This window comes from Erythrolamprus reginae, chromosome 9, assembly GCF_031021105.1.
Source record: "Erythrolamprus reginae isolate rEryReg1 chromosome 9, rEryReg1.hap1, whole genome shotgun sequence".
Lineage (NCBI taxonomy): Eukaryota > Metazoa > Chordata > Lepidosauria > Squamata > Dipsadidae > Erythrolamprus > Erythrolamprus reginae.
In genome coordinates, this window is record NC_091958.1 from 24171622 (window position 1) to 24197016 (window position 25395).

The window sequence follows — 25395 nt, forward strand, 5'->3', positions numbered from 1 at the left end:
GACCGGCTGAAAACCCCCAACGGCCCGGTCCTGGTCCGCGGACCGGCGGTTGGGGACCTCTGGTTTAGACAGTTTGGTTTCCAGGGGTCGTGCGATTTTGTTGTTTTAATGCTTCTATTTTACTGTCAAAATAAGTGGGGATTCCCTTTCATGTTTAAATTATACTTTTGGTTTATGACTATGCAGCCAGAGGTAGTACTCAGCTTACGACTGCAATTGAGCCCAAAATTTATGTTGCTAAGCAAAAAAATTGTCAAGTGACTTTTGCTCCATTTTATGACTTTCTTTAACAATGAATCACCACAGTTGATTCATGGTTGTTAAGTGAATTTGGATTCCCTCTTGACTATGCTTGTCAGAAAGTTGCAAAAGGAGGTCACATGATTCCAGGACACTGCAACTGTCATAAATGTGAGTCAGCGGTCAGGCTTCCAAATATAAATCATATGACCATGGGGATACTGCAATAGTCATATTAGTCAAATGGTCAAGTCACTTTTTTTCAGAGCCATTGTAACTTTGAAGGTCACTAACGGGTGGGTTCCACTTACCTTCGCCACCGGTTCGCTATGTTTTGCGCGCATCCCCTCGTGCAATTTCATTTCCGTACATGAAGGTGGATTCAGCCGGAAACACAGCTGAAGAGCTGATCAACTGTGCTTCGGGCGAAAAAATAAAGGTCAGTATTAACCCGGGAGCTGTCGGGTGGGCTTTTTTCAAAGCACAGATCGAGCAGAAGCCATCCAAACGCAGGAAAATCAGCTGAAAATTCAGAAAAAAAGACGGTGGTGAGCACAGACGGGCACAGACAGAATCAGATTTGTGACGGCAAAATTACATCACCAGTGGGCCACTAACGGTTTGGGCGATCTGGTCCGAACTGGGAGGAACCCACCCCTGGTCACTAAGTGAGCTGTTGTAAGTTGAGGACTACCTGTACATAAATATATTTTAAAAGCTTTCATTCTGACTCCTTGAAAATGGCCAGTTGTATATAGAAGTTCCTACATTTTTATTTATTTTATTTTATTAATTCGATTTCTATGCTACCCTTCTGAGACCCAACCCAAAGTATAGAAGTGGCATAAAAAGTTAGATAGGAAAGTAGATTTGAATGAGAAAAGTAGTCACACACTGTAAGGTTTCATGTTTTGGCCAAATCCTCCCCCCACCTTTAACTCTTCTCTGTGGAAAGACTGCAAACAAATTCGATCACTTTTCTAATAATCTTTCCATCTAAAGAAACTTTCCATCAGCTAAAGAAAATTGTTATAACTTTGAACAATATTCCCTAAAAGTCTTCAGGAGACAAATTGTGATAGGTGCTATTGAGCAGAACCACAGGGAGCATGATGCCAGCCCATCTTAAATCTAAGATTTAAAAGACAACCGCCCGAGTCTTCGGAGAGGGGCGGCATACAAATCTAATAAAACTTAAACTTAAACCGTCTGCCCTGTTACACTGTATGGCAGTGAATGCTGGGCAGCAACAGGAGGGACCGAAAGGTGTCTCCATGCCATGGAAATCCAAATGCTTCTAGATGTCGGGCATCTCCCTTCTTGACCACAACACAAATGACACCATTCCACAGCATTTTGGCGTGGCACCAATTACAAAGAATGTGCGAGAAGGTATGGACAAGTCCAGAGAGCGGCACCTTTCACCGTGGCCAAGACTGCTTGCCAAGTAGAAGTCAATGGCCAGCCACTTCGCAGCAGATGCTCCAAACAAGACACCATTAAGAAAGTTATGCAAGCCGTGGGCTGCGCCCTGGAGATGCAACTGACCTTGCAAAGTGGCATTCAAAGATCCAAAAAACGGACCCTGCATTTGCAGGAATACGCTAGGACAGTGATGGCGAATCTTTTTTGGTTTGCATGCCAAAAGGGTGTGTGAGTGTGCTAGCATGCATGCACGGGCCCACACCTCTTTCCTACCGCCATGCTTCCCTTGCGCATGTGCACAATTCTCCCTGTCCCCATGCATGCACACAGGCCTCAGGGAAGCCTGGGATGGTAAAAAAATGGCCAAACGGCCAAGCTGGAAGTTGAGGAAAATGGACTTCCGCTTTGCCCATTGTGCTGTTTGAGGGTTCAGGGAAGCTTCTGGAAGCCCCGGAGTGTGAAAAACAGCACACCTTGCAAACCAGAAGTCCGTTATCTGAACTTCAGGTTTGCCTGTTGGGCTGTTTTTGGTACTATGGGGCTTCAGGAAGCTTCCCTGAAGCCTCTGGAGGCTGAAATGGCCTTCTCCAAGGCCGAAAATCAGCTGGCCAGCGTGCGCATGAATAGGGCAATGCCTCACATACCTTCCGATATGGCTTTACATGCCTCCAACATGGTGCTAGGAGGAAGACGGGACATGATGGCTCAGCTGTTTAAGTTCTTTATGCATATATGTGTATATATATGTGTGTGTGTGTGTATACAACTATACGTGTACAGTTTATGTATTTGTATGTCTGATTGCTTGCCTTTTTATGTATGTATTTAATAAAGATTATTTTTTAAAAAATATATAAAGAGAAAATAAAAATGAAATAAAGCTTAAGGCAGTTGGAAATCTGACAGCCGGGTTCAAGTGTACCATGATGGGGTGAGCTCCCACTTCTTGCCTCAGCTCCTGCTAACCTAGCAGTTCAAAGGCATGCCAAACAGCCATAGATACATAGCTATTACTTTGGTGGGAAGGTGACAATGTTCCGTGTACCTTAGCATATAATACTGGCTTCCTCTGTTAGGAAACGGTGTTGAGCCAGAAATGAGTGGACAGGGGAAATCTTTACCTTTACCTATAGCAGTGGTTCTCAACCTAGGGGTTGAGATCCCTTTGGGGGTGTCAAATGACCTTTCACAGGGGTCACCTAAGACCATGGGAAAACACAAATTTCCCATGGTGTTAGGAATTAAAGCTTCTATTATGGAGTCTTGGAACATATTTTTACAATCCGACCAATCAGGCGTTTACAGTGGGAGTGTCCCTTTGACCTTACTACCAATCAGCTTAAAGCTGTGGGGAGAATTAGCGCTAGACTTATGGTTGGTGGTCACCACATTAGGAACTGTATTAAGGGGTCACACCATTACAAACATTTGAGAACCACTGACCTAGAGCCAAACAGCATTGGCTGCCTTAATTGGAATGAGTGGCATTATTGGGCTTCTGGATGTTATCCGATTATGGTATTTTACTTTTGCACATCTTTCAAGACGACTAAGAAATATGGTAGCAACCTGATAACAACCCAACTCTGAGCCACATTTGCTCTCCACAGCTGTCCAAGGTGCATCCCCTCAGAAGATCTGGCTTGCTTTATTCTTGTAAGCCTGTAAAAGAAACCCCTTTGATTCCCCCATGTTAAGACCCAAATTGCAAAGAATTTCCCATAAATGAAGAAAAAAAACATTTTAAATTGAGGATATAAGTTCATCCTCATTTATTCATTTTTTATCCTCACCTCCAGTGGAAGAATAGTCCAAAGATTGGGGGCCACAGCAGAAAAGGCTCTTCTCTTGGACCCCTTCAACAGATGGGATATGAAGAAGACCTCTTCCGCTGGGACAGATCAGACAGACCAATCTCATTGGGGTGAGACAGCTCCTCAAATATCCTGGATTTGTTTTACAAATTTTCAGCAAGTTTCCAGCAAAAATTTGTTGATAAGAATACACTGATTCACTTAACCTTTGCAACACCCCCCCCCCCCAACATAATACAAGCCGATACGGTCATCTGTGTGCTTCAACTTACAACCATTATTACATTTGATGAAATTCCAGGCTCCATTTAAGTCATAAGTTGAGGGGAGATAGACAGACAGACAGATGACAAATGGATGATACATGATAGATGGATGATAGATGATATGATAGATAGATGATAGAGACAGATAGACAGACAGACAGACAGACACATAGAGTTAGGACAGATGGATGGATAGATTAGATATATGATATATAGATATAGATGATATAGATAAATTAGATAATAGCAAAGCTGGCTGTGGAATTCTGGGAGTTGAAGTCCGCCAGGCTTAAAGTTCCAAGGTTGGAGACTCCTAATATAGATAATAGATAGCTGACAAATAAATACATATGATAGATGATATGGATAATATAGATGATAAATGATAAAGATAATACAATAAATAGAAAGATGATATATACAGTGATATAGTGAGAGATATAGATAAATATTTAAATATTTAAATATTTTAAAGTTATTTGGATTACTTATGATTTGTTCTATCTTGTGAGCCGCCCCGAGTCTTCGGAGAGAGGCAGCATACAAATCTAAATAATAAATAAATAAATAAATAAATAAAGATATGTACAGATAATACAGATACGTGAAAACAAGTTCAGTTCCTGGATTGTCAATATCGGCAGAAATGGAAGTTATCACCTTAAAAAAATAAAAATCTGGCAGTCAGTAGCTGCTGTAAAAAGGTGCTTCATTTCACAATCAGGCCCAAAGCAGCACTTGAGGCCTGAGGTGTTGTGTGATCCAAAGGCCCAAAGTCTATTGCCCACACAGGGCTGCGTGTGACCTTTGGTAATCTGAACAAAGGGCTTAAAAGGATGAATCATCAGGACAGGATGTGACTCTTTAAGGCAGGGCTCCACTGCCTGGGAGGGAAACATTTTGGATTATATATGTTTATATTTCAGGCCTTCAAAGTTCCTACTGCAGGGAATTCTGGGAGTTGAAGTCCACAAGTTAATAGGTTTGAGGAGCCTTGCTCCTACTAACAGTATCATCCCACAGCAATCTTGCTAGGTAGGCTCCTACCCAACCCCTGCCACTTGGAAATCCCCTCCCCTCTATTTTTTTTTAAATGGGAAGTTTTAATTACCAGAACAAAGGAAATACAGAAGAAGTGGTCAACAGAATAAAAGATGTACAAAGAGGGGGGAAATGGGATAAGGGAGAAAAGACATATACAGGCAACCTTTGACTTACAACCCACTCATTTTTTTTTTAAAAAAATCTTTATTAAGCACACATAAAAATACAACGTGCACAAAACTAACAGGGCTATTCTATATCCCAATATACAGTAAGCTTTCATTGGAGAGTATCAAAATTTATATTATCCATAATTTAATATATTTACATTTCTATTTGTTTACTTGGTCTTTAAATATATAGTATATTCTGACTACTTCTATACAACTTATTCATTTAGTGGCCATTCAAAGTTACAACAGCACTGAAAAAATGATTGTTTATGACACTTGACAACTGACTCATATTTATGATGGTTACAGTGTCCTGTGGATCATCTGATTCTCTATTTGTGACCTTCCGATCAGCAAAATTAATGGGGAAGCCAGATTCATATGACAACTGCAGTGACATCCTTAACAACTGTGGCAAGAAGTCATAAAACAGAACTAAACGCAACAACTGTCTTGCTTAGCAACAGAAATGTTGAGCTCAGTTGTGCCCGTAACGTTGAGGACTACAAGAAGAGACTGTCGATCTCCATCCCAAGGACCAACAGAATTAATCCAGGCAATCCTTGACTTACAACGGTTCACTTAGTGACCGTTCAAAGTGACAACAGCACTGAGGACCGTTTTTCAGAATTAACCACTTTTGCAGGGTCTCTGCGGTCATGTGACCCAAATCCAGAAGTTTTGCAACTGACTCCTATTTATGATGGTTCCATCATGTAATTGCCCTTTGGCGAACTTCTGATACCCAAAAGTCAATTAGGGAAACCAGATTCAATTCTACATCCGCGTTACCAAATTAACCACAACAATTCATTTAACAATAAAATGGATCAAAACCACCATCTCACTTAGCACAATAAATTTGGGGTGTGGGTACGCTCAACCACGGTCATAAATCGAGGATTACATGTAACTGCCTCCCTCCCTCCCCAATAATGTTAGGAGGAAGCATCTATTCTTCCCCCACAACCTGCCCCTTGTCCAGTCCCTTCCCCATAACTTCAGTCTTCACTTCCTGTGATCTTTGGGTATTATTATTATTTTTTTCACCACAACACCTACAATACAGTATACTTTCTCTTTTTAGTACAATAAAAAGCAATATAATTAGTACGTCATATATAATCACCCAAAAATTCTTAGTTCACATTTAATCTCAGTATAAAACATTTTACTTCACTGCCACTGTGTAATTTTGTTATCCAGATTAACCCATTATCATCTCTTCCCCCCCCCCCCCCGCTGGCTGGAGAATTCTGGGAGTTGAAGTCCAGATAGCTTCAAGTTGCCCAGGTTGGGAAACACTGGCCCAGGGTATTCTCATTAATGGGCGGTATCTCACTAATGGAAGAAGAGATTCACCTACAGATTCAGATTCACCTGCTGGAGAAGAGGGGGCTGGGCTAGAAGACCTCGAAAGGCCCCTTCCCAGCTCGCTTCTATTCTAAGAAAGCCAACCCAAAGGGAGGGCGGACTCTCCCTCCCTGGCCCCACCGCAATTGACGCCTGAAGCCCACCGACCCGCCCTTTCCTGAGGGAGGACGGTGCCCGTTTCCCCGAAGCCCCCTCAGCGACACGCGGAGGCCGCGGCCTCTTCCCGGCCCGACCTGCAGCTCCCCTCAGCAATGTTGTGAGGAGGGGGCGAGTCAGCCGGGGGGCCCCCCACCCCCGGAGAGCCGAGCGCGGAGGATTCGTAGTCGCCGGGCCCCCGCTGGGCCCCTTGCCTGCCCGGGCCGGGCGGGCGGATAGCCAGGCCGGCCCGGCTCCTCCTCCTCCTCTTCCTCTTCCTCCTCCTTCTCTTCCACCTCCGCCTCCCGTCCAGGCAGGCAACGCAGCCCGTCACGACCCGGTGAGGCGGCGGCGGCGGCGGCAGCAGGAAGGACGGAGCGAGGCGGCGGTTGCCGGGAGACCCTGCTTGGAGCCCCCCGCCATGCCGCTGCTCTTCCTGGAGCGCTTCCCCTGGCCCAGCCTGCGCGTTTACGCGGCGCTCAGCGCCCTGGCCCTGCTGGGCTGCCTGCTCAGCGCCTACACCGCCCTCCGCCAGGCCGAGAGCCCCGGGCCCGGGACGCCCCCGGAGGAAACGCCGGAGGCCCCGACGCTCTCCTGGCCGCCGGACCGCGGCCCTGCTGCGCTGGACCTCGCCTACTACCTGCTCTCCGATGGGCTCTGCGTCTGGGTGAGAGTCCCGCGCGGGTGGGGGGGGGGAGAGGAGGAGGAGGAGGAGGAGGAGGAGGAGGAAGGACTCCGGGGCCCATAATGCCCAGCTGGTTGGAGTGTGTGTGTTAAAGTTAAAGTAACCTAAAGGGATGGACCCTGGGTCCCATGATCCCCAGCTGGTGTGGGGTGTGTGTGAAGTTAGAGGAATCCAAAGGGATGGACTCTAGGTCCCATGATCCCCAGCTGGGGTATGTGTGTGTGTGTGTGTGGGGGGTGAAGATAGAGGAGCCTAGAGCAGTGATTTTCAACCTTTTTTGAGCCGCGGCACATTTTTTATATTTACGAAACCCTGGGGCACATTGAGCGGGGCGGGGGGCTAAAAAAAGTTTGGACAAAAAAATTCTCTCTCTCTCCCTTCCTCTTTCTTTCTCTCTCTCCATCCCTCTTTCTCTTCCTTCCTTCCTCTTTTTTTTGCTCTCTTTCTCTCCCTCCTTACCTCCCTCTATGTCTTTCTCTCTCTCTCCTTCCCTCCCTCTTTCTCTCTCTCTCTTGCTTTCTTTCTCTCTCTTGCTTTCTTTCTCTTGTTCTCTCTCTCTCTCTCTCTCTTGCTTTCTCTCTCTCTCTTGCTTTCTTTCTCTCTCTCTCTCTTGCTTTCTTTCTCTCTCTGAGCTTCGCGGCACACCTGACCATGTCTCGCGGCACACTAGTGTGCCACGGCACACTGGTTGAAAAACACTGGCCTAGAGGATGGACTCTGGGTCCCATTATTCCCAGCTGGTGGGGAGGGTTGAAGTTAGAAGAACCCAAAGGGATGGACTCTGGGTCCCATTATTCCCAGCTGGCAGTGGAGGGGCAAGGAAGGAAAGATAGAGTAACCTAGGGGGTTGGACTCCAGGACCCATTGTCCCCAGCTGGCTGGAGGGGGCAGAGAACCTAGGGGGATGGGTCCCATTATCCACAGCTGGTTGGGGTGAGGGGTGGGTGTTAAAGGAACCTAAAGAGGTGGACTCTGGGTCCCATTATCCCTGGCTGTTGGTGTGTTTGTATGTGCGTGTAAGAGAGAGAGAGAGAGAGAGAGAGAGAGAAGGCGTAGGAGCCAAGAGGGATGGACTCTGGGTCCCATTATCCCCAGCTGGTGTGGGGGGGTTGAAGATAGAGGAACTTAAAGGGATGGACTCTGGGCCTCATTGTCCTCAGCTGTTGGTGTGTGTGGGAAGGTGTTGGAGCCTAGAGGGATGTTCTGAGTCCCATTATCCCCAGCTGGTTGGGAGGGGGTGGGTTTGAAGTTAGAGGAACCTAAAGGGATGGACTCTGGTCCCATTATCCCCAGCTGCTGCTGGTGGTGGTGGTGGTGTGTGTGTGTGTGAAGGTATAGGAGCCTAGAGGGGTGGACTCTGAGTCCTGGTTGGGTGTGTGTGTGTTGAAGTTTGAGGGACCTAAAGGGATAGACTCTGGTCCCATTATCCCCAGCTGGTGGTGGTGGTGGTGAGGTGTGTGGGTGAAGGTGTAGGAGCCTAGGGGATGCACTCCAGTTCCCATTATCCACTCTGGGCAGGGAGTCTACCTACCCTCCTAGCATGACCTGGCACTCCTGGTGAATCTAGAGTGCCAAAGGCTCATTCCCCAACTGGGAAGGGGGCGATTTGACAGCCCAGAAGTGGACTCTGAATGGGGAGGATGGTCTTTCCCACTGTCACCTTGACAGGTTCCTTGGGACTCCAGGTCCCATGATCCCCAGCTGGGACAGCCATAGTATAAGAGGGGTGATTTGAGAGCCTTAGGCATGGACTCCCAAGTTCCCTAGCTGCCAAAAGTGGGTGATGGGAAGGATAGTTGATCAAAATTGGGGGATCTCTCCCCTCCCTCGAGTGGGAGCAATTTCCCAATTTCAATTTATTCTACCCCGCCAGGGAAGATGGGCATTGTAGTCTCATCCTTAACCAACCTGGCTGATGGGAAAGGGCTGCTACCGAAGGATGCTCACGGGTGGGATGGATGGGTCTTCGGAGAATGTGTTGGCCACCAGCATTTGGAGAGCTCCACCCTGCTCTGCTGGCCGAGTTTTTGTGGAGTTGTAGTCCAAAGCATTCGATGGGCCCACCTAGAAATAAGAGGATCCACACATACTCTTCTTTCCCATCCGTACGACAGACAGGGTGATGATGCTTGTTGTCCGGCCCCACTTGGAGAACCCTGTCATCTGAGGCCAGCATGGATGGGGAGAATGGGACTTACATCCTAGCCACTTCTTGGGAACTGGGCCAGTGGCACCATGATTACTGCAATGCCCTCTACATGCGGCTACCTTTAAAGAACGTTCAGAGACTGCTGTTAGTCCAAGATGCAGCCGCATGTGACATTATGGGTCTACCAAAGTATACCCATATATCACCATCACTCCGTGAGCTGCATTGGCTACCGATTGGTCTCCAAACGCAATTTAAAGTATTGGTCATGACCTCTAAAGCCCTACATGGCAGGTTACTTTCGGGACCGTCTCCTGCCTCACGTATCCTAGCAGTCAGTCAGATCCCATAAAGTCAGCCAAACAATGTCACCTGTTGGGGCCTTGGGGAAGGGTCTTCTTTGTGGTGGCTCCAGCCCTTTGGAATCAACTCCCCCCAGAAATTCTCACTGCCCTCACCATCCCAGCATTTCGGAAGGTTTTAAAAACACACCTTTGCCTGCAGGCCTGGGGCTGATAGAACGTGATTGTTTGAAATGGTTTTAAAATGTCTGTGGTTTTAAAATTTAAGTTTTATGCTTGGGTTTCATAAATTTTGTATTTTGTATTGATATTATGTTGAGGGCCACCTTGAGTCCGCTGGAGAAGGGCGGCCTAGAAATCCAGATGTATGGATGTATGGGATGGATGGATGGATAGATTGATTGATTATGGGGCCAATCTGTGAGTCAGAAAGTAAAATTATGACAGAGCAGATGTGAGGTAGTAGGGCCACTCATTGAAGCAACCCTGGGGTTTAGGTTGGATTGAGTGGGAGGGATTGGCTCAGAGACACCCCCCCCCCCAGAAAGCTTCACAGGTCTAGATGGGCCTTGAGTGATGTGTGGGTAGAAGATGTTTTCTGGGGTCCACGTGGCATGAGACCCCAAGAGAACTGGAGTCATTGAATAGCAATAGCACTTAGACTCATAGACTGCTTCACAGGGCTTTACAGCCTCCTCTAAGCGGTTTGTAGGGAGTCAGCCTCTTGCCCCCAACAATCTGGGTCCTCATTTTACCGACCTTGGAAGGATGGACGGCTGAGTCAACCTACTGAGATTCGATCTGCCAAACTGTTGGCAGCCGGTGATAAGCAGAAGTGGCTTGCAGTACTGCACTCTAACCACTGCATCACAGAGGAAGAATAGTTGGGGGGGGGCAGGTATGGCTCTTAACCCTAGGGTGGATAGTTGGATGGCCTCCAGATGGCTTGGATTGCATCTCCCATCACCTTGGACGATGGCCAAATGGCTGGGATTTAGGGGGGGACTGTAGTCTTGTCAAGGCCAAATTGTAGCTGATTCTCTGTGTTTGTTTGGCTATCCCATCGGTTTATTATGGTTTTACTGTTCTTTATTAACTAATATTTAACTTCTGTTATTTTGTATGTATTATTTACTGTTGTAAGCTGCCCTGAGTCCCATTGGGGTTGGGCAGCATAGAAGTCAAATTAATTAAATTAAATTAAATTAAAATGCGTGTTAAGCACTACAGTTTTAGATTTAAAATGTAAAGGTTACAAGGGGTTGCAAAGAAAATTTAGTCCACCCTGTCCTGCCTGCTGCCAAGATTCACAACTTCAGTGGTTGGAAGCAGTGGCAACTCTTTTCTGTTTCTGTCGTTTGCTTTGCCACCTTGAATCTATGGGCTTTAATTCACACAGCAGGCTGAATGTAAAGACAGGTTAATTTTAACTCGCTTGTTTATTTATATAACATGGTTATTCATCCATATCCAGACAGTCCTCCATTTACACAACTGGACTCAGGATTTCCACCACTAAGCAAGGTGCTTGTTCAATGAGCCACACCCAATTTTTCCTTCTTTTTGTTGCCATGGTTGTTAAGTGAATCAAATCGTGGTTGTTAAGTGAATCTGGATTTCCTCAAATCGAAAACTGGCCAGAAAGGTTGCAAATGATGATCACATGGAAACCATTGAAAAAAAACATGCTGGCTGTACCAAGTGCCCAAATTTTGATCATGTGGGAATCCTGCAATTGTGAGATTGGTTTTAAATTGCTTTCCCCCCCTTGGTATCGTTTGTAAATTTGAACAGTCACTAAACAAGCAGTTTTAAGTTTGTATATTTATTTTATTTATTTACTTTGTCAAGTATGTATTGGTAGTATACAAAGATATAACACCGTTTATATACAAGATATTGGTACTAATAATAGAGAAAAATTAGGACAGGGATGGTAGACACGGTGATGCACTTATGCACGCCCCTTACTGAGTCAACAGGGGATAGTCTAAGGGTAATGTTTTGGTGGTTTGGTGATGATACTACAGAGTCAGGTAGTGAGTTCCATGCATCAACTAATTGGTTGCTAAAGTCGTATTTCCTACAGTCGAGTTTGGAGCAGTTTACTTTGAGTTTGTATCTTTGTGTGCCTGTGTATTGTTGTGTTTGAAGCTGAAGTAGTTGTTGACAGGAAAAACATTGTAGCAGATGATTTTATGGGCTATGCTTAGGTCATGTTTAAGGTGATGTAGTTCTAAGCTTTCCAAGCCCAGTTTTTCAAGTCTGGTTGCATAAGATACACTGTTGTGAGTAGAGGACAGGAGGGCTCTTCTTGTGAAGTACGTATTTCTGGACGTTTTCCAATGTACATACCTTATCTTACAAACTTAATTGGTTCCGGGATGAGGTTCTTAAGGTGAAAAGTTTGTAAGACGAAACAATGTTTCCCATAGGAATCAATGGAAAAGTGATTAATGCGTGCAAGCCCAAAATTCACCCCTTTTGCCAGCCGAAGCGCCCGTTTCTGTGCTGCTGGGATTCCCTTGAGGCTCCCCTCCATGGGAAACCCCACCTCTGGACCTCTGTGTTTTTGCGATGCTATGATTTCACTAAGGCTCCCCTCACTGGGAAACCCCACCTCCAGAATTCTGTTGGCAGCGAAGCACCCGTTTTTGCGCTGCTGGGATTCCCCTGCTGGGATTCCCCTGCTGGGATTCCCCTGCAGCATCACAAAAACACGGAAGTCCGGAGGTGGGGTTTCCCATGCAGGGGAGCCTCAGGGAAATCCCAGCAGCGCAAAAACGGGTGCTTCACTGGCAACGGAAGTCTGGAGGTGGGGCATCCCAGCAGCAGTGGTGGGTTTGTAAGGTGAAAATAGTTTGTAAGAAGAGGCAAAAAAATCTTAAACCCCGGGTTTGTATCTCGAAACGTTTGTATGACGAGGCGTTTGTAAGATGAGGTATCACTGTATTTATGTCTGAAATGCGGTGTGGGTTCCAGACAGATGTGCTGTATTCAAGGATTGGTCTGGCAAACATTTTGTATGCTCTGGTTAGTAGTACGATATTACTAGAGAAGAAGAAGCTGCATAGGATTAGGTTAACAATTTGAGGACAAACAAGCCCAAAATTTCTGTTACTAAGCAAGGCATTTGTTAAGTGGGTTTTGCACTGTTTTACGACCTTTCTTGCCAGAGTTGTTAAGTGAATTGCTGCAGTTTGTTAAATCAGTAGCACAGTCGTTAAGTGAATCCGACTTCCCACATTGACTTTGCTTGTTAGAAGGTTGCAAAAGTGGATCGCTTGGCCCCGCAACACGGCAACCGTCATAAAGTATGAACCAGTTGCCAACCATCCCAGTTTTGATCACGTGATCCATTAGGGATGCTGCAGTGGTTGCAAGAATGAAAAACAGCCGTAAGTCACTTAGTGCCATTGTAACTTTGGTCGCTGAGCGAACCGACAGAAGTCGAAAACTCTACCTGTCCCATTTTTCATTGGTTTCTTTTTCAACATAAGCTCACAGGTAGCTGCTTCCCAGGATGTAGGTAAGGTAGTTGCTAAACCTTCCTTCTGTAATACACTAGATTGAAATGCTACTTTGGTTTGTTGCGGTGAATGTCTTGTGCAAGCACACTCAGAACATGATGTTGCACATGTAAAGGATCAGCGCCAGCTGCAGTGAGCTCTCCCAGAACTCTCGTAAGGCAAATGGGGGAGGATTCAGGGCATGTGAGTTGTCTGCGTTAGATTGCTTCACAATTGCTTACTGAATCGGTTTAATAGCCGGCTCATGTGGCAGGTGAGCTCGCAATGCCAGGCGCACATTTTCAAAACGTCAGTCGCTGGATATCAAAGAGTGGCCAATAGACAATGAAACAATTTGTACCATAGTTAACACAATTAATCAGGGGTGGGCTGCTAAAGTGGAACGGAGACGTGTGCTCACCCCCGTGGCTCTGAGTGCTGGTGGAGTCCAGAGCAATTCTGCTACTGCACTTGAGCAGGTAGTGAAATCACACGTGGACTCCTTCCTCCCTTCCTCCCTTCCTCCCTTCCTCCCTTCCTCCCTTCCTCCCTTCCTCCCTTCCTCCCTTCCTCCCTTCCTCCCTTCCTCCCTTCCTCCCTTCCTCCCTTCCCCCCTTCCCCCCTTCCCCCCTTCCCCCCTTCCCCCCTTCCCCCCTTCCCCCCTTCCCCCCTTCCCCCCTTCCTCCCTTCCTCCCTTCCTCCCTTCCTCCCTTCCTCCCTTCCTCCCTTCCTCCCTTCCTCCCTTCCTCCCTTCCTCCCTTCCTCCCTCCCTCCCATTTTAAGATGGCAGGTACATACATATTTTCCATTAAACGTTTTGCTTTAAAACTACTTAGGGATCTGTTTTAAAGCTATAGAGGTGTCCTTGGGAAGACCCTGAAGGGGCCATCCCAGAGCAGGCCCTGTCCTGAATATTCACCCACCCAACAATCCTAGCTGAAGAATCCTCGCTCCAGACCGGATAGCAGTTTGAGGAGACTGATTGGAGGGCAAGAGCTTTTCCTGGTAGTCAAACCAGAATAGCTTTCAATGCTTAAAAAACTAACACTAAAACCAGCACCTTACATGTAGAACTGGCAAAGAACTGGGACATTACCTATGCCTGCAACCCAACCCAACTCAGCCCTGGGCCTGTGACTTGGCAACCTGCCAGACAGGAAGTGAAGTGAATTACCTGGGGAGGGGGCGTGGTGGCAGGTAAACACCTAATACCTCTGGTCAGGAAAAGAAACTAGTTCTTCAGCCAGGACAAGCAATTGCTTGGGGATATTTTCTAAAGTTTTTTTCAGAAACTCCCTTTTTATTGCTGGTTTAAGATTGAAATTTAACCGGTAACCGACAAGAATGGAGAGCTCAAAATGTCTGTTGTTCAGCTTGGCCCCATTGTATGACTTCTCTTGCCCTGGTTATTAAGTGAATCACTTCCATTGTTAAATGAATAATAACATTGCAATGTGCATCTGGTTTCCCTTGTTGACTTTCCTTGACGGAAAGGTCTCATAGGAGTCATAAATCCATGCGTCCAGGTTTTGATTACGTGACCAATTACAACGTAAGTGTGAAAAAGGGTGGCAAGTCACCTTTTTTCAGTGTCATCATCACTTTGAACAGTCACTTTGAACTACAGTACCGGTAAATGCAATGGTTTTATATTTTCATTGCTTATTTGTTTTTTTCTTTCTGGACTCCAAAACACAGTTTCTGTGTGGCTGTTTTTGTTTATCAGGTCATTTATAAAATAATAAAAGATTGGGTAAAAATAAATAAACAAATTCAATTTATTTATTTATTTCAATTCTATTTATTTGATTCCATTTCAAGGCTGGCCTGTTCCCAGGACCATTTCCTGTACTTCCGGATATCCTCTCCACCTATTTTTCTTTCCTGTTTATTTCTTTGGTTTCCCCCTATTTGTTTGCCTTGCACACCTAAATAGGTTTTGGGATGGGGTGGGGAACCCCTTATATGAAAATAAAGCTATTTAGCTCACTCCCATTACCACTTCCCTACTAGCTAGTTTGCTGGCTGTATTTTCAAAGGTGTCAGGAAGTTCAGCCCTATTTCTGAACTTCAACGGGGTGGTACTTTTTGTGGATATGACCCTAAATTATACAGGTTTTTCCATTATATCAAATGAAAACGTTGGAAACCTCTTGTGGATCTAGCTGAACCAGGTTTCGGGGATCATTCACCTTTCTGAATGATCAGAGTGTCCTGTTTTGGGTAACGTGTGAATCTCATAGGCCAGCTTTTAATTTCGTTCAGTTTTTGCCAAATGTGTTTCCTGACTGTAGGAAGGACAATGTGCAAACGAGGGTAAAAATAACGTTTTCTTTACATCAGTGTTTCTCAATAGCAACAGCACTTATATACCACTTCAGCCCCCTCTAAGCGGTTTACGGAGTCAGCCTCTTGCCCCCCAACAATTTGGGTCTTCGTTTTACCCACCTCAGAAGGATGGAACCTTGAGCCAGTGAGGATCGAACTGTTGGCAGTGGGCATAGTCAGCTTGCAATACTGGATGGATGCGTGGATGGATGGAAGGAAGGATGGAAGGAAGGAAGGAAGGACAATAGGAATAGCATTTAGACTTATATACCACTTCATACTTCTTTACAGCCCCCTCTAAGCAGTTTACACAGTCACCCTATTGCACATAACAATCTGGATCCTCAATTTTACCCATCTTGGAAGGATGGAAGGCTGAGTCAACCTTTCTCAAGCTTGGCCACTTGAACTTGGATGGAATTCCACTTCTACAATTCCTTAGCCAGCAATGGATTCTGGGAGTTCAAGTTGACCATTTTGAGAAACATAGTTGTATTGGAGATTATGACAATCCTAAAAAATAAATAAATTGAATGATATTTTTGCTGATCCTATTCTGTTGTACCAATAGCCAATTGTAGAATTATGGAAAGGTTTTTGAAATCAACTTCATCTGATTTCTTGTTCAAAAGTCTTGCATAATTTTACCACTATGTAAGGATTACATTGTGAACTTTGTCTCTTTGTTCGTCAAATCGCTTTCTTTAGGATGGCTTTGAGGTCCTTTGGTGAATGTCAGCTATAGAGTTGTTTTTAAACTTTGCTCAGCAATATTTTGTGCGAAGAGTTTTCAGGGTGAAAGAAATAATGATCAGGATGAGTGACTTCCTGATGTATAGCTAAATTAGTAAATCTACTTAAAAGTCTATTTTGGCTTGTATCCAATTTTTCCATTGTGTGACTTCAGTTATTGATGTGGAATAAAAACTGTCATGTTTTAAACTCTTGAATAAATCATTGTAAAAAAAATTAAAACCTAGATGGTGACTCAGATGTTATGAATAAATGTCATAAAAGTGACAGACAAGAAGGTGTATACAAAATGCAAATCAGAATTACAGTATAGCTTCTTACTAATTACTTGATTCTCATAACTACAGATTAGCCATTGTTTGAAAATTTTAAAATAATGATGTGTATTAATAGGGCTTTGATTTTTCTTATGTTTGCTTCATTTGTTGCACATCATATGGGTTACAAATATTGAAGTGATGCTACATTAATGTTAGTAGTTGTATGTTCCCATCTTCCATATCCTGCATGGCTGTTGGCTGTCCTAAATGAGTGTTACATTTTGTCCCAAATGTCTGAAAGTGAGTAATTTTGGCAAGTAAATCTGAATTTTAAGACACTTTGATTCTGTTCTGTTCTGAATAGAATAAAGGAGTTGGAAGAGATTTTGGAAGTCTTCTAGTCCAACCCCCTTTTCAAGCAGGTGACTCCATCCCATTTCAGACAAAAGACAGTTCATTCTATTCTAATTTCTATTCTATTCTTATTCTCCTTATTTTTTCTGTTATGTTTTGTTCTATTGTATTCTAATCTAGTTTCTATTCTATTCTATATTCTTTGGTATTCCATTCTATTCTTATTATTTATTCCATTCCATTATTCATTCCATTCCATTCCATTCTAATTTCTATTATTAATTTTTTCTGTTCTATTCAATTCTATTCTATTCTATTCAATTCTCAATTCTCAATTCTCAATTCTCAATTCTCAATTCTCAATTCTCAATTCTGTTCTGTTCTATTCTGTTCTATCCTATTCTATTCTATCCTACCCTATCTTACTCTACCCTACCCTACCCTACCCTACCCTACCCTATTGTCTACTCTATTCCTAGTTGCTTGATATTGAGATTCTATTGTACTCAAAGCTGCTTGATAGTCAGATTGGTGGAACATAAAGTTAATACATAACCATTCTAATCCTAATAATTTTAATTATTCTATTTTGTTTTATTTTTCCCTAGGTGTTGGTGAATACAGCCTGTTGCATTCTGATGCTAATTGCAAAGCTAATACAGACCATTGTGTTTGGCCCCCTCCGGGTTAGCGAAAGGCAGGTAAGGAAGGTTGGTTTGACATGACTGCTAAGTTCATGGCATTTCCAATGAATGATGCATGAATGATATTCATTAAATTCTTTTTCTTTAATGAGGATTTTCACCTGTTGTTATTATCTAGGCCCATGAGAGCAAACATTTTAATTTTTAGGTGCAATTCCAACAAAACCATGGCTACTTAGTATGTTTTATCCTTAAAAAAAAAAATCAATTTTCATTAAATTCTCAAAAACAAAGCAATATGTTTTAATTTTAGAATAAACCTTAGTGAATTATGCATGATTATCCACCTGCACTTTAGTTAAATAACCTCCCATCAATGAATAACCCAATTATAGCTTATTCTATTGCATAACAGTTCACAATGTATAGTGTTGTGTGACCTTTAATAACAAGAATAACAACTATCTAGAAAATGGAAGTCTAGACTGGCAGATATTGCTAGTACAGTATTTGGATTGAAGTCAACGGAAGATATTTTTGGTATTTTTTAATTGTTTGATTTATATGGATGTAATTATTTGATGTAACTTTAAAAAAAAGAATAATAACTATCTGTGAAAACCTCTTTTTCAGCATCTGAAGGATAAGTTTTGGAACTTCATCTTCTACAAGTTTATTTTTATTTTTGGAGTGTTAAATGTCCAGACGGTGGACGAAGTAGTTATGTGGTGCCTCTGGTTTTCTGGACTTGTGTTCTTACATCTCATGGTCCAGCTTTGCAAGGACAGGTTTGAATATGTAAGTGTATTTCTCCACGTATCTGGGCAAGGGGAGGGGTGTTATTTATCCCAGAGTATATCACCAATTTGTCACTCAGGTCATTGATGTTGGATATTTGAGGTGCAAGAATTACTGTTCTTTTGTATGTGAAATGGGCCATGAATTTGGATGCCCTGCCAGAAAGCTGGAATATAATTGAATTAGAAATAATAGAATAGAATAGAAGAGGACCCTAGAGGTTTCACAGTCCAACCCCCTGCTTGGGCAGGAAACCCTTTACCATTTCAAATGGTAATGGCAAATGGTTTTCCAACATCTTTTTATAAACCTCCAGTGTTGGAGCATTCCCAACTTCTGGAGACAAGCTGTTCCACTGATTAATTGTTCTCACTGTCAGAAAATTTCTCCTTATTTCTAGGTTGCTTCTCTTCTTGGTTAGTTTCCACACATTGCTTCTTGTTCTACCCTCAGATGCTTTGGAGAATAGCTTGACTCCCTCTTCTTTGTGGCAGCTCCTTAGATGTCGAAACACTGCTGTCATGTCACCCCGATTTTTTCTTTTCATTAAACTAGACATACCCAATTTTAACAACTGGTCTTTATATATTTTAGCCTCCAGTCCCTTTAATAGAATAGACTAATGGAGCTGTGTTTTTAGAGTTTACAGTTTGCTGCAAAAGGAAATACATTCTGATAGAAGAGAATATTTGTAGCTCAGGGTTGTGGTAGGTAGTCTCTGAACTTGGTTGTTTTCTTGCAGATGTTTCATTATCAAACTAGGTGACATTATCAGTGCCAGACGAGTGTGGAGTTTACTCTTTCTCTTGGAGGCTAATATCAAGATTAGTACTTAAACTAACAATCAAGAAGTAAACAATAACCCAATTAAGGAACTAGAATAGAATAGAATAGAATAGAATAGAATAGAATAAAATAGAATTTTATTGGCCAAGTGTGATTGGACACACAAGGAATTTGTCTTGGTGCATATGCTCTCAGCGTCCATAAAATAAGATATACATTTGTCAAGAATCATGTGGTACGACACTTAATGATTATCATAGGGGTCAAATAAGCCATGAAGAAGCAATATGAATAAAAATCTTAGGATATAAGCAACAAGTTACAGTCATACAGTCAACATGGGAGGAAATGGGTGATAGGAATGATGAGAAAAACTAGTAGAATAGAAGTGCAGATTTAGTAGAAAGTCTGACAGTGTTGAGGGAATTATTTGTTTAGTAGAGTGATGGCGTTCGGAAAAAAACTGTTCTTGTGTCTAGTTGTCTTGGTGAGCAGGACTCTGTAGCGACGTTTTGAGGGTAGGAGTTGAAACAGTTTGTGTCCAGGATGTGAGGGGACAGTAAATATTTTCCCCGCCCTCTTTTTGACTCGTGCAGTATACAGGTCCTCAATGGAAGGCAGGTTGGCAGCAATTGCTTTTTCTGCAGTTCTGATTGTCCTCTGAGGTCTGTGTTGGTCCTGTTGGGTTGCAGCACCAAACCAGACAGTTATAGAGGTGCAGATGACAGACTCAATGATTCCTCTGTAGAACTGTATCAGCAGCTCCTTGGGCAGTTTGAGCTTCCTGAGCTGGCGCAGAAAGAACATTGCAGACAACAAATAAACAATAACAGCCTAATCAGGAAACCATTAAAAACACTCCCACCAACATTGACCGAGCGAGCCACAGACAGCAAATCCCACTCCCTTCTAGTACTGATGCTTTTACTTAATTGGGTCACAAAATGTTCGCAAGAAAATAACCAGGCTCAGAGAGCCTCAAAGGTCCCACAGATGTTTTCCCCCTATTTTACTTGACAATGTTACGTTATGTTTGAGATGACAACTCAGAAGCTAAATGCATGGAGATTCAGGATGGATCGAAGGGAATACTTTTTTCACCCAGCAGATAATTAAATGAAGCCAGAATGGAAGCGGGTTGTGGCCATCCAGTCTTGGATTTTGAGCTTCAGTCTCTAACTGGCCAGCGTATGACCATAATGCCAGACACACTAGGCCTGGGACCAGTTCCACTTGGCTCTTACGGGTCTCTCTTTAAGGACGGGGCATCTGCTATTTTGAAACTGTTCCCCAGATCTCCTTAAAGGCAAGCCATGGAGGTCTTCTGAGCCTTCTGAATAGTCTCCGCTAAACGGGGGTGGGATTCAAAAATTATAACAACCAGTTCTCTGCCCAGTTGCTGGGTGGGCGTTGCCATGGTAGTGGTGGGAGCCACTTTTGCCCTCCTAAGGCTCTGGAGGCTTTGCTTGAGCCTCTGGGAGGACAAAAATGCCCTCCCCTGGGCTCCGGAGGCTGGAAACGGGCCTGTTTCTAGATTTCCGGAACTTCCAGGAGGCCCATTTTTTATCTTTCCAGAGCATCCACATGGCCCCTGCAATTAGCAGGCATCCAAAATGGGCCAGGTTCGGGGGTGGGCGGGGCCAGCCAGTCCTTGCAACTACCGGTTCGGCAAATCAGATGTAAAATTAGCATCCGGTTTGCCCAAACTGATCCGAATTGGCTGAGTCCCACCCTTGGCTAAGAATGCTGGTGGTCAGAATGAGTTGCGGGCATTTTCTAACTTACGTGTTGATATTTTTTCAGCTGTCTTTTTCTCCCACCACCCCGTTAAACAGCCACATTCGAGTCCTGACCCTGCTGGTTGTCATGTTGCTTTCCTGCTGTGGCCTTGCAGTGGTGTGCGGCGGTGTTGGCTATGCGCATGGAATGCACACACTCTCCTTCATGGCTGCCGAGGTGAGACTCCTGATTAAATTATTTAGGTTTGGCTTTCTGGTTTATTGAACTTTGGTTTTTTTTAGGTTCCTATTATCACATGTGGTGGATGTGTCCAAGGGAAAAAAAATACTGGACAAAATACATACATGTTTAGAGAAAATGATAACATAGAGACTTAAAACCAGAAATACTTTTGTTAGGTATATTACCAGAAAATTACAATAAAGGGATTTCATATTTAATAATACATGTGTTGACAGCAGCAAGCATTGTATTTTGCACAATATTGGAAAAATGAGGATATACCTACAGATGAAAGTATAATCAGAAAATTATTACTGTGCAGAGATGGGAAGATTCATATTTCCTCTCCAAAAACTAAGGTGCATCTTATACTCTGGTGCGTCCTATAGTCTGAAAAAATTGCTGCCGGCTTGGCTTCGCTCGCCGCTGCAGCCAACGCGCGCTACGATCTTCCGGGCCAGCCAGGCTCAGTCACGGAAGGCAGCTGCTTGGCCCGGGATGCTGGGCCGAAAGGAGCCGGGCTTGAAGATCGCAGCGCGCGTTGGCTGCGGTGGCGAGGGCTTTCAATGGAGGGTGGAGGAAGCGGCCATGGGAGGGCGAGCTGCCTCAGGGAGGAGGATCGGGCGGGACCAGGTGGGGGCTGGAATTTCTCCACTGGGAAGAAGCGGCCAGGGTGAAGGGCGGGCGAGCGGCGAAGGGCGGGCGAGCGGGTGCTGGGGAGGGCTTCTCGCCCTCCCGCCAGCAAGAGGGGGAGCGAACGGCGTGGGCAGGCGAAGGGCGGGCGAGCGGCAGCGAGGAGTTTGCGTGGGCGGTGGGGAAACTCCTCGCTGATGCCAGCAAGAGGGGGAAGACCCAGGGAAGCCGCCCAGCAGCTGATCTCCCGGTTGCCATCTACGCATGCGTGCCCATAGAAAAAAAGGGCACGCATGCGTAGATGGTATTTTGACTTCCGGGTTGAAAAATCGCAAATTACCCTGTTCGCAATGGTCGGGGACGCAATAACCGGGGGATCACTGTATACTATAAGTCTAAATGCTATTGTCCTTCCTTCCTTCCTTCCTTCCTTCCTTCCTTCCTTCCTTCCTTCCTTCCTTCCTTCCTTCCTTCCTTCCTTCCTCCCTCCCTCCCTCCCTCCCTCTCTCCCTCCCTTCCTACCTCCCCTTCCCTTTTTTCCATCCATCCATCCATCCATCCATCCATCCATCCATCCATCCATCCATCCATCCATCCAGTAGTGCAGGTTGACTCTGCCCACTGCCAGCAGTTTGATCATGACCAAACTGTCAACAATGGAAGGTTGACTCCGCCTTCCATCCTTCCCAGGTGGGTAAAATGAGGATCCAGATGGTTGGGGGCAAATAGGCTGGATCTGTAAACCACTTAGAGAGGGCTGTACAAGCACTATGAAGCGGTATATAAGTCTAAGTGCTTTTGCTTTTACTATTACTCTATTTTGCTCAATGCTTGAGTGATTTTCTGCTGGATTCAATTCCTGGTCTACTGAGCAGGTCACAGTCCTTGGAGCAAAGCTCATACAAGCTGGATTGGAAGCATTTGAAGATGTAGCTCGTTTTCAAGAACAAAATGCTTCTCTGCTTGTCTTAACTCTATTTATATAATCAGTTCAGGATTAAAACATTTGCGAGGTAGGAATGTTTCCCTCCCAACACTCACGGCTAAACACACAAGGCATACACTTCAAAGTTTCCACTCTCATCCTTATAATTACGTAATTATAATTTAAATTAATAGCTGGAGCTTGGTATCAGCTCTTTGGTCTGTCACTCTTGGAATAGCTCCCATATTTGACCTACAAAGTTTAAAAGGGTTTCAATAGATTTATAGGCTATTAACTTGGCCTCCCTTTCTACAAACTAGCAATTGCAATGGCACTTACACTTATATACTGGTTTGCAGTGTTTTACCAAGCGATTTACAGAGCCAGCCTATTGCCCCCAACAATCTGGTTCCTCATTTTAGTCACCTCAGAAGGATGGAAGGCTAAATCATGATTGAATGCCTGGCAGTGGGCACAGTTAGCCTGCAACATTGCTTTCTAACCACTGCACATCATGGATGGATGGATGGATGGATGGACGGACGGATGGATGGACGGAAAGAAAGGAAGGGAAGGGAGGGAGAGAGGAAGGATGGAAAGGAGGAGGAGGAGGAAGGGAGGGAGGGCAATAGCAATAAGACTTATTTACCGCTTCACAATGCTTTACAGCCCTCTCTAAGCGGTTTATAGAATCAGCATCTTGTCCTCAACAATCTGGGTCCTCATTTTAACCACTTCGGAAAGATGGAAGGTTGAGTCAACCTTGAGATGCTCAGAATCTACATATAAACGACGTCGTCCTTTGATTCTTTATTTGACACGTATCCAAAAAAACCTTACAAACAGTTGGGATTGTCTGCATTGGATTTATTTGTTTGTTTGTTTGTTTGTTTGTTTGTTTGTTAGTTAGTTAGTTAATTAATTAATTAATTAATTAATTAATTAATTAGATTTGTATGCCGCCCCTTTCCGTAGACTCGGAAATGGATGTACAATTTCCAGCTCTTTGTGTGTTCCTGGGAGTTGGTTATGCAGGCGGTTATATAGCTAAGCTTTACCAGGTAACTGGAGACCTTGTCTATTTGGCTCCTCGGCTTGATTGACGGGATCCATTAAATACCTGCATCCTTTTGCAGTGACATCACATTCCTGTCCTGTGTTCGGTTTGTCATTGGGATGACCCTCAGCCCTTTTTATTGGCATCAGGCTAGGCATGGCAGAGATCCCAAGTAGCAATGGATTCTTCTGAATGGCACTTTATTAAACGGATAATTTAATAAAGAGCAGGGGTGGCGCAGTGGTTAGAGTGCAGAACTGCAGGCTACTTCAGCTAACTTCTAGCTGTAGTTCAGCAGTTCAAATCTCACCACCGGCTCAAGGTGGACTCAGCCTTCCATCCTTCTGAGGTGGGTCAAATGAGGACCCAGACTGTTGGGGGCAAGAGGCTGACTCTGTAAACTGCTTAGAGAGGGCTGTAAAAGCACAATGAAGAGGTATGTAAGTCTAAATGCTATTGCTATTAAATGTAACCCATCTTATCTTAAAAAAAAAAATATACAGTTAGTCTAGGGGTAAAATTCTCCCGGACATCCCGAGTCTCAAAATGGGTGAACAGTGCAGTCAGGCGGTAGGGGAAGCGAGTAGAATGCTTGGCTGCATAGCTAGAGGTATAACAAAAAGGAAGAGGGAGATTGCGATCCCGCTGTATAGAGCGCTGGTGAGACCATATTTGGAATTCTGTGTTCAGTTCTGGAGACCTCACCTACAAAAAGATATTGACAAAATTGAATGGGTCCAAAGACGGGCTACAAAAATGGTGGAAGGTCTTAAGCATGAAACTTATCAGGAAAGACTTCATGAACTCCATCTGTATAGTCTGGAGGACAGAAGGGAAAGGGGGGACATGATCGAAGCATTTAAATATGTTAAAGGGTTAAATAAGGTTCAGGAGGGAAGTGTTTTTAATAGGAAAGTGAACACAAGAACAGGGAGGCAGAATCTGAGGTTAGTTGGGGGGGAAAGATCAAAAGCAATGTGAGAAAATATTATTTTACTGAAAGAGTAGTAGATGCTTGGAACAAACTTCCAGCAGATGTGGTTGGTAAATCCACAGTAACTGAATTTAAACATGCCTGGGATAAACATAGATCCATCCTAAGATAAAATGCAGGAAATAGTATAAGGGCAGACTAGATGGACCATGAGGTCTTTTTCTGCTGTTGGAGACCCAGTCACAAAGGGAGCGCAAGGTTCTGCCCCCCCCCCCCCCCGATGCCACCATCTGGGTTCTTTTACCCTCTGTGCACACACAGAACACTTTGCACATGCACAGAGGGTAAAAAGGTGGGCGGAGCCTCGCACTCCCTTCGTGACCGGCTCTCCGATGACACACCGGCACGATCGAACTGGGAGCCTTTCACCCCTAAGTTAGTCCTCGGTTTACAGCACTTCATTTCGTGACCGTTCAAAGTGATGCTGGCCCTACCTGAAAAAAAGGTGACTTTTTCCTACACTTAACGACCGTTGCAACATCCCCCTTGGTTGAGAGATCACAATTCAGACGCTTGAAAACTGACTCATGCTAACAAAAGCCACTGTGTCCCCCGGGGTCATGTGATCCCCATTTTGCGACCTTCTGACCAGCAAAGTTGATGGGGAATTCGCTTAATGACTGTGTTACTAACTTAACAACTGTGGTGATTCACTTAACAACTCTGGCAAGGAAGATCGTAAAACGGGGCAAAGTTTGATTGAGCAAGTGTCTCGCTTAGCCACAGAAATGTTGGGCTCAGTTGGGGTCGTAAGTCGAGGTCTACCTGTAGTTCTTCAGTTTGTG

The 25395-nt window shown here is 44.4% G+C and overlaps 1 protein-coding gene across 1 annotated transcript in view; it reads left to right on the forward strand.

The window, feature by feature from the left end:
• Positions 1 to 6346: 6346 nt before the first annotated feature.
• Positions 6347 to 25395, forward strand: part of AMFR (autocrine motility factor receptor) — a 49301-nt gene continuing 30252 nt past the window's right edge. The window contains exons 1-4 of the mRNA XM_070760502.1: positions 6347 to 7138; positions 17420 to 17512; positions 18089 to 18253; positions 20843 to 20995. Coding sequence (XP_070616603.1) covers positions 6893 to 7138; positions 17420 to 17512; positions 18089 to 18253; positions 20843 to 20995 — 657 coding nt within the window. The 5' untranslated portion in view covers positions 6347 to 6892. The remainder of the gene's footprint in view (positions 7139 to 17419; positions 17513 to 18088; positions 18254 to 20842; positions 20996 to 25395) is intronic.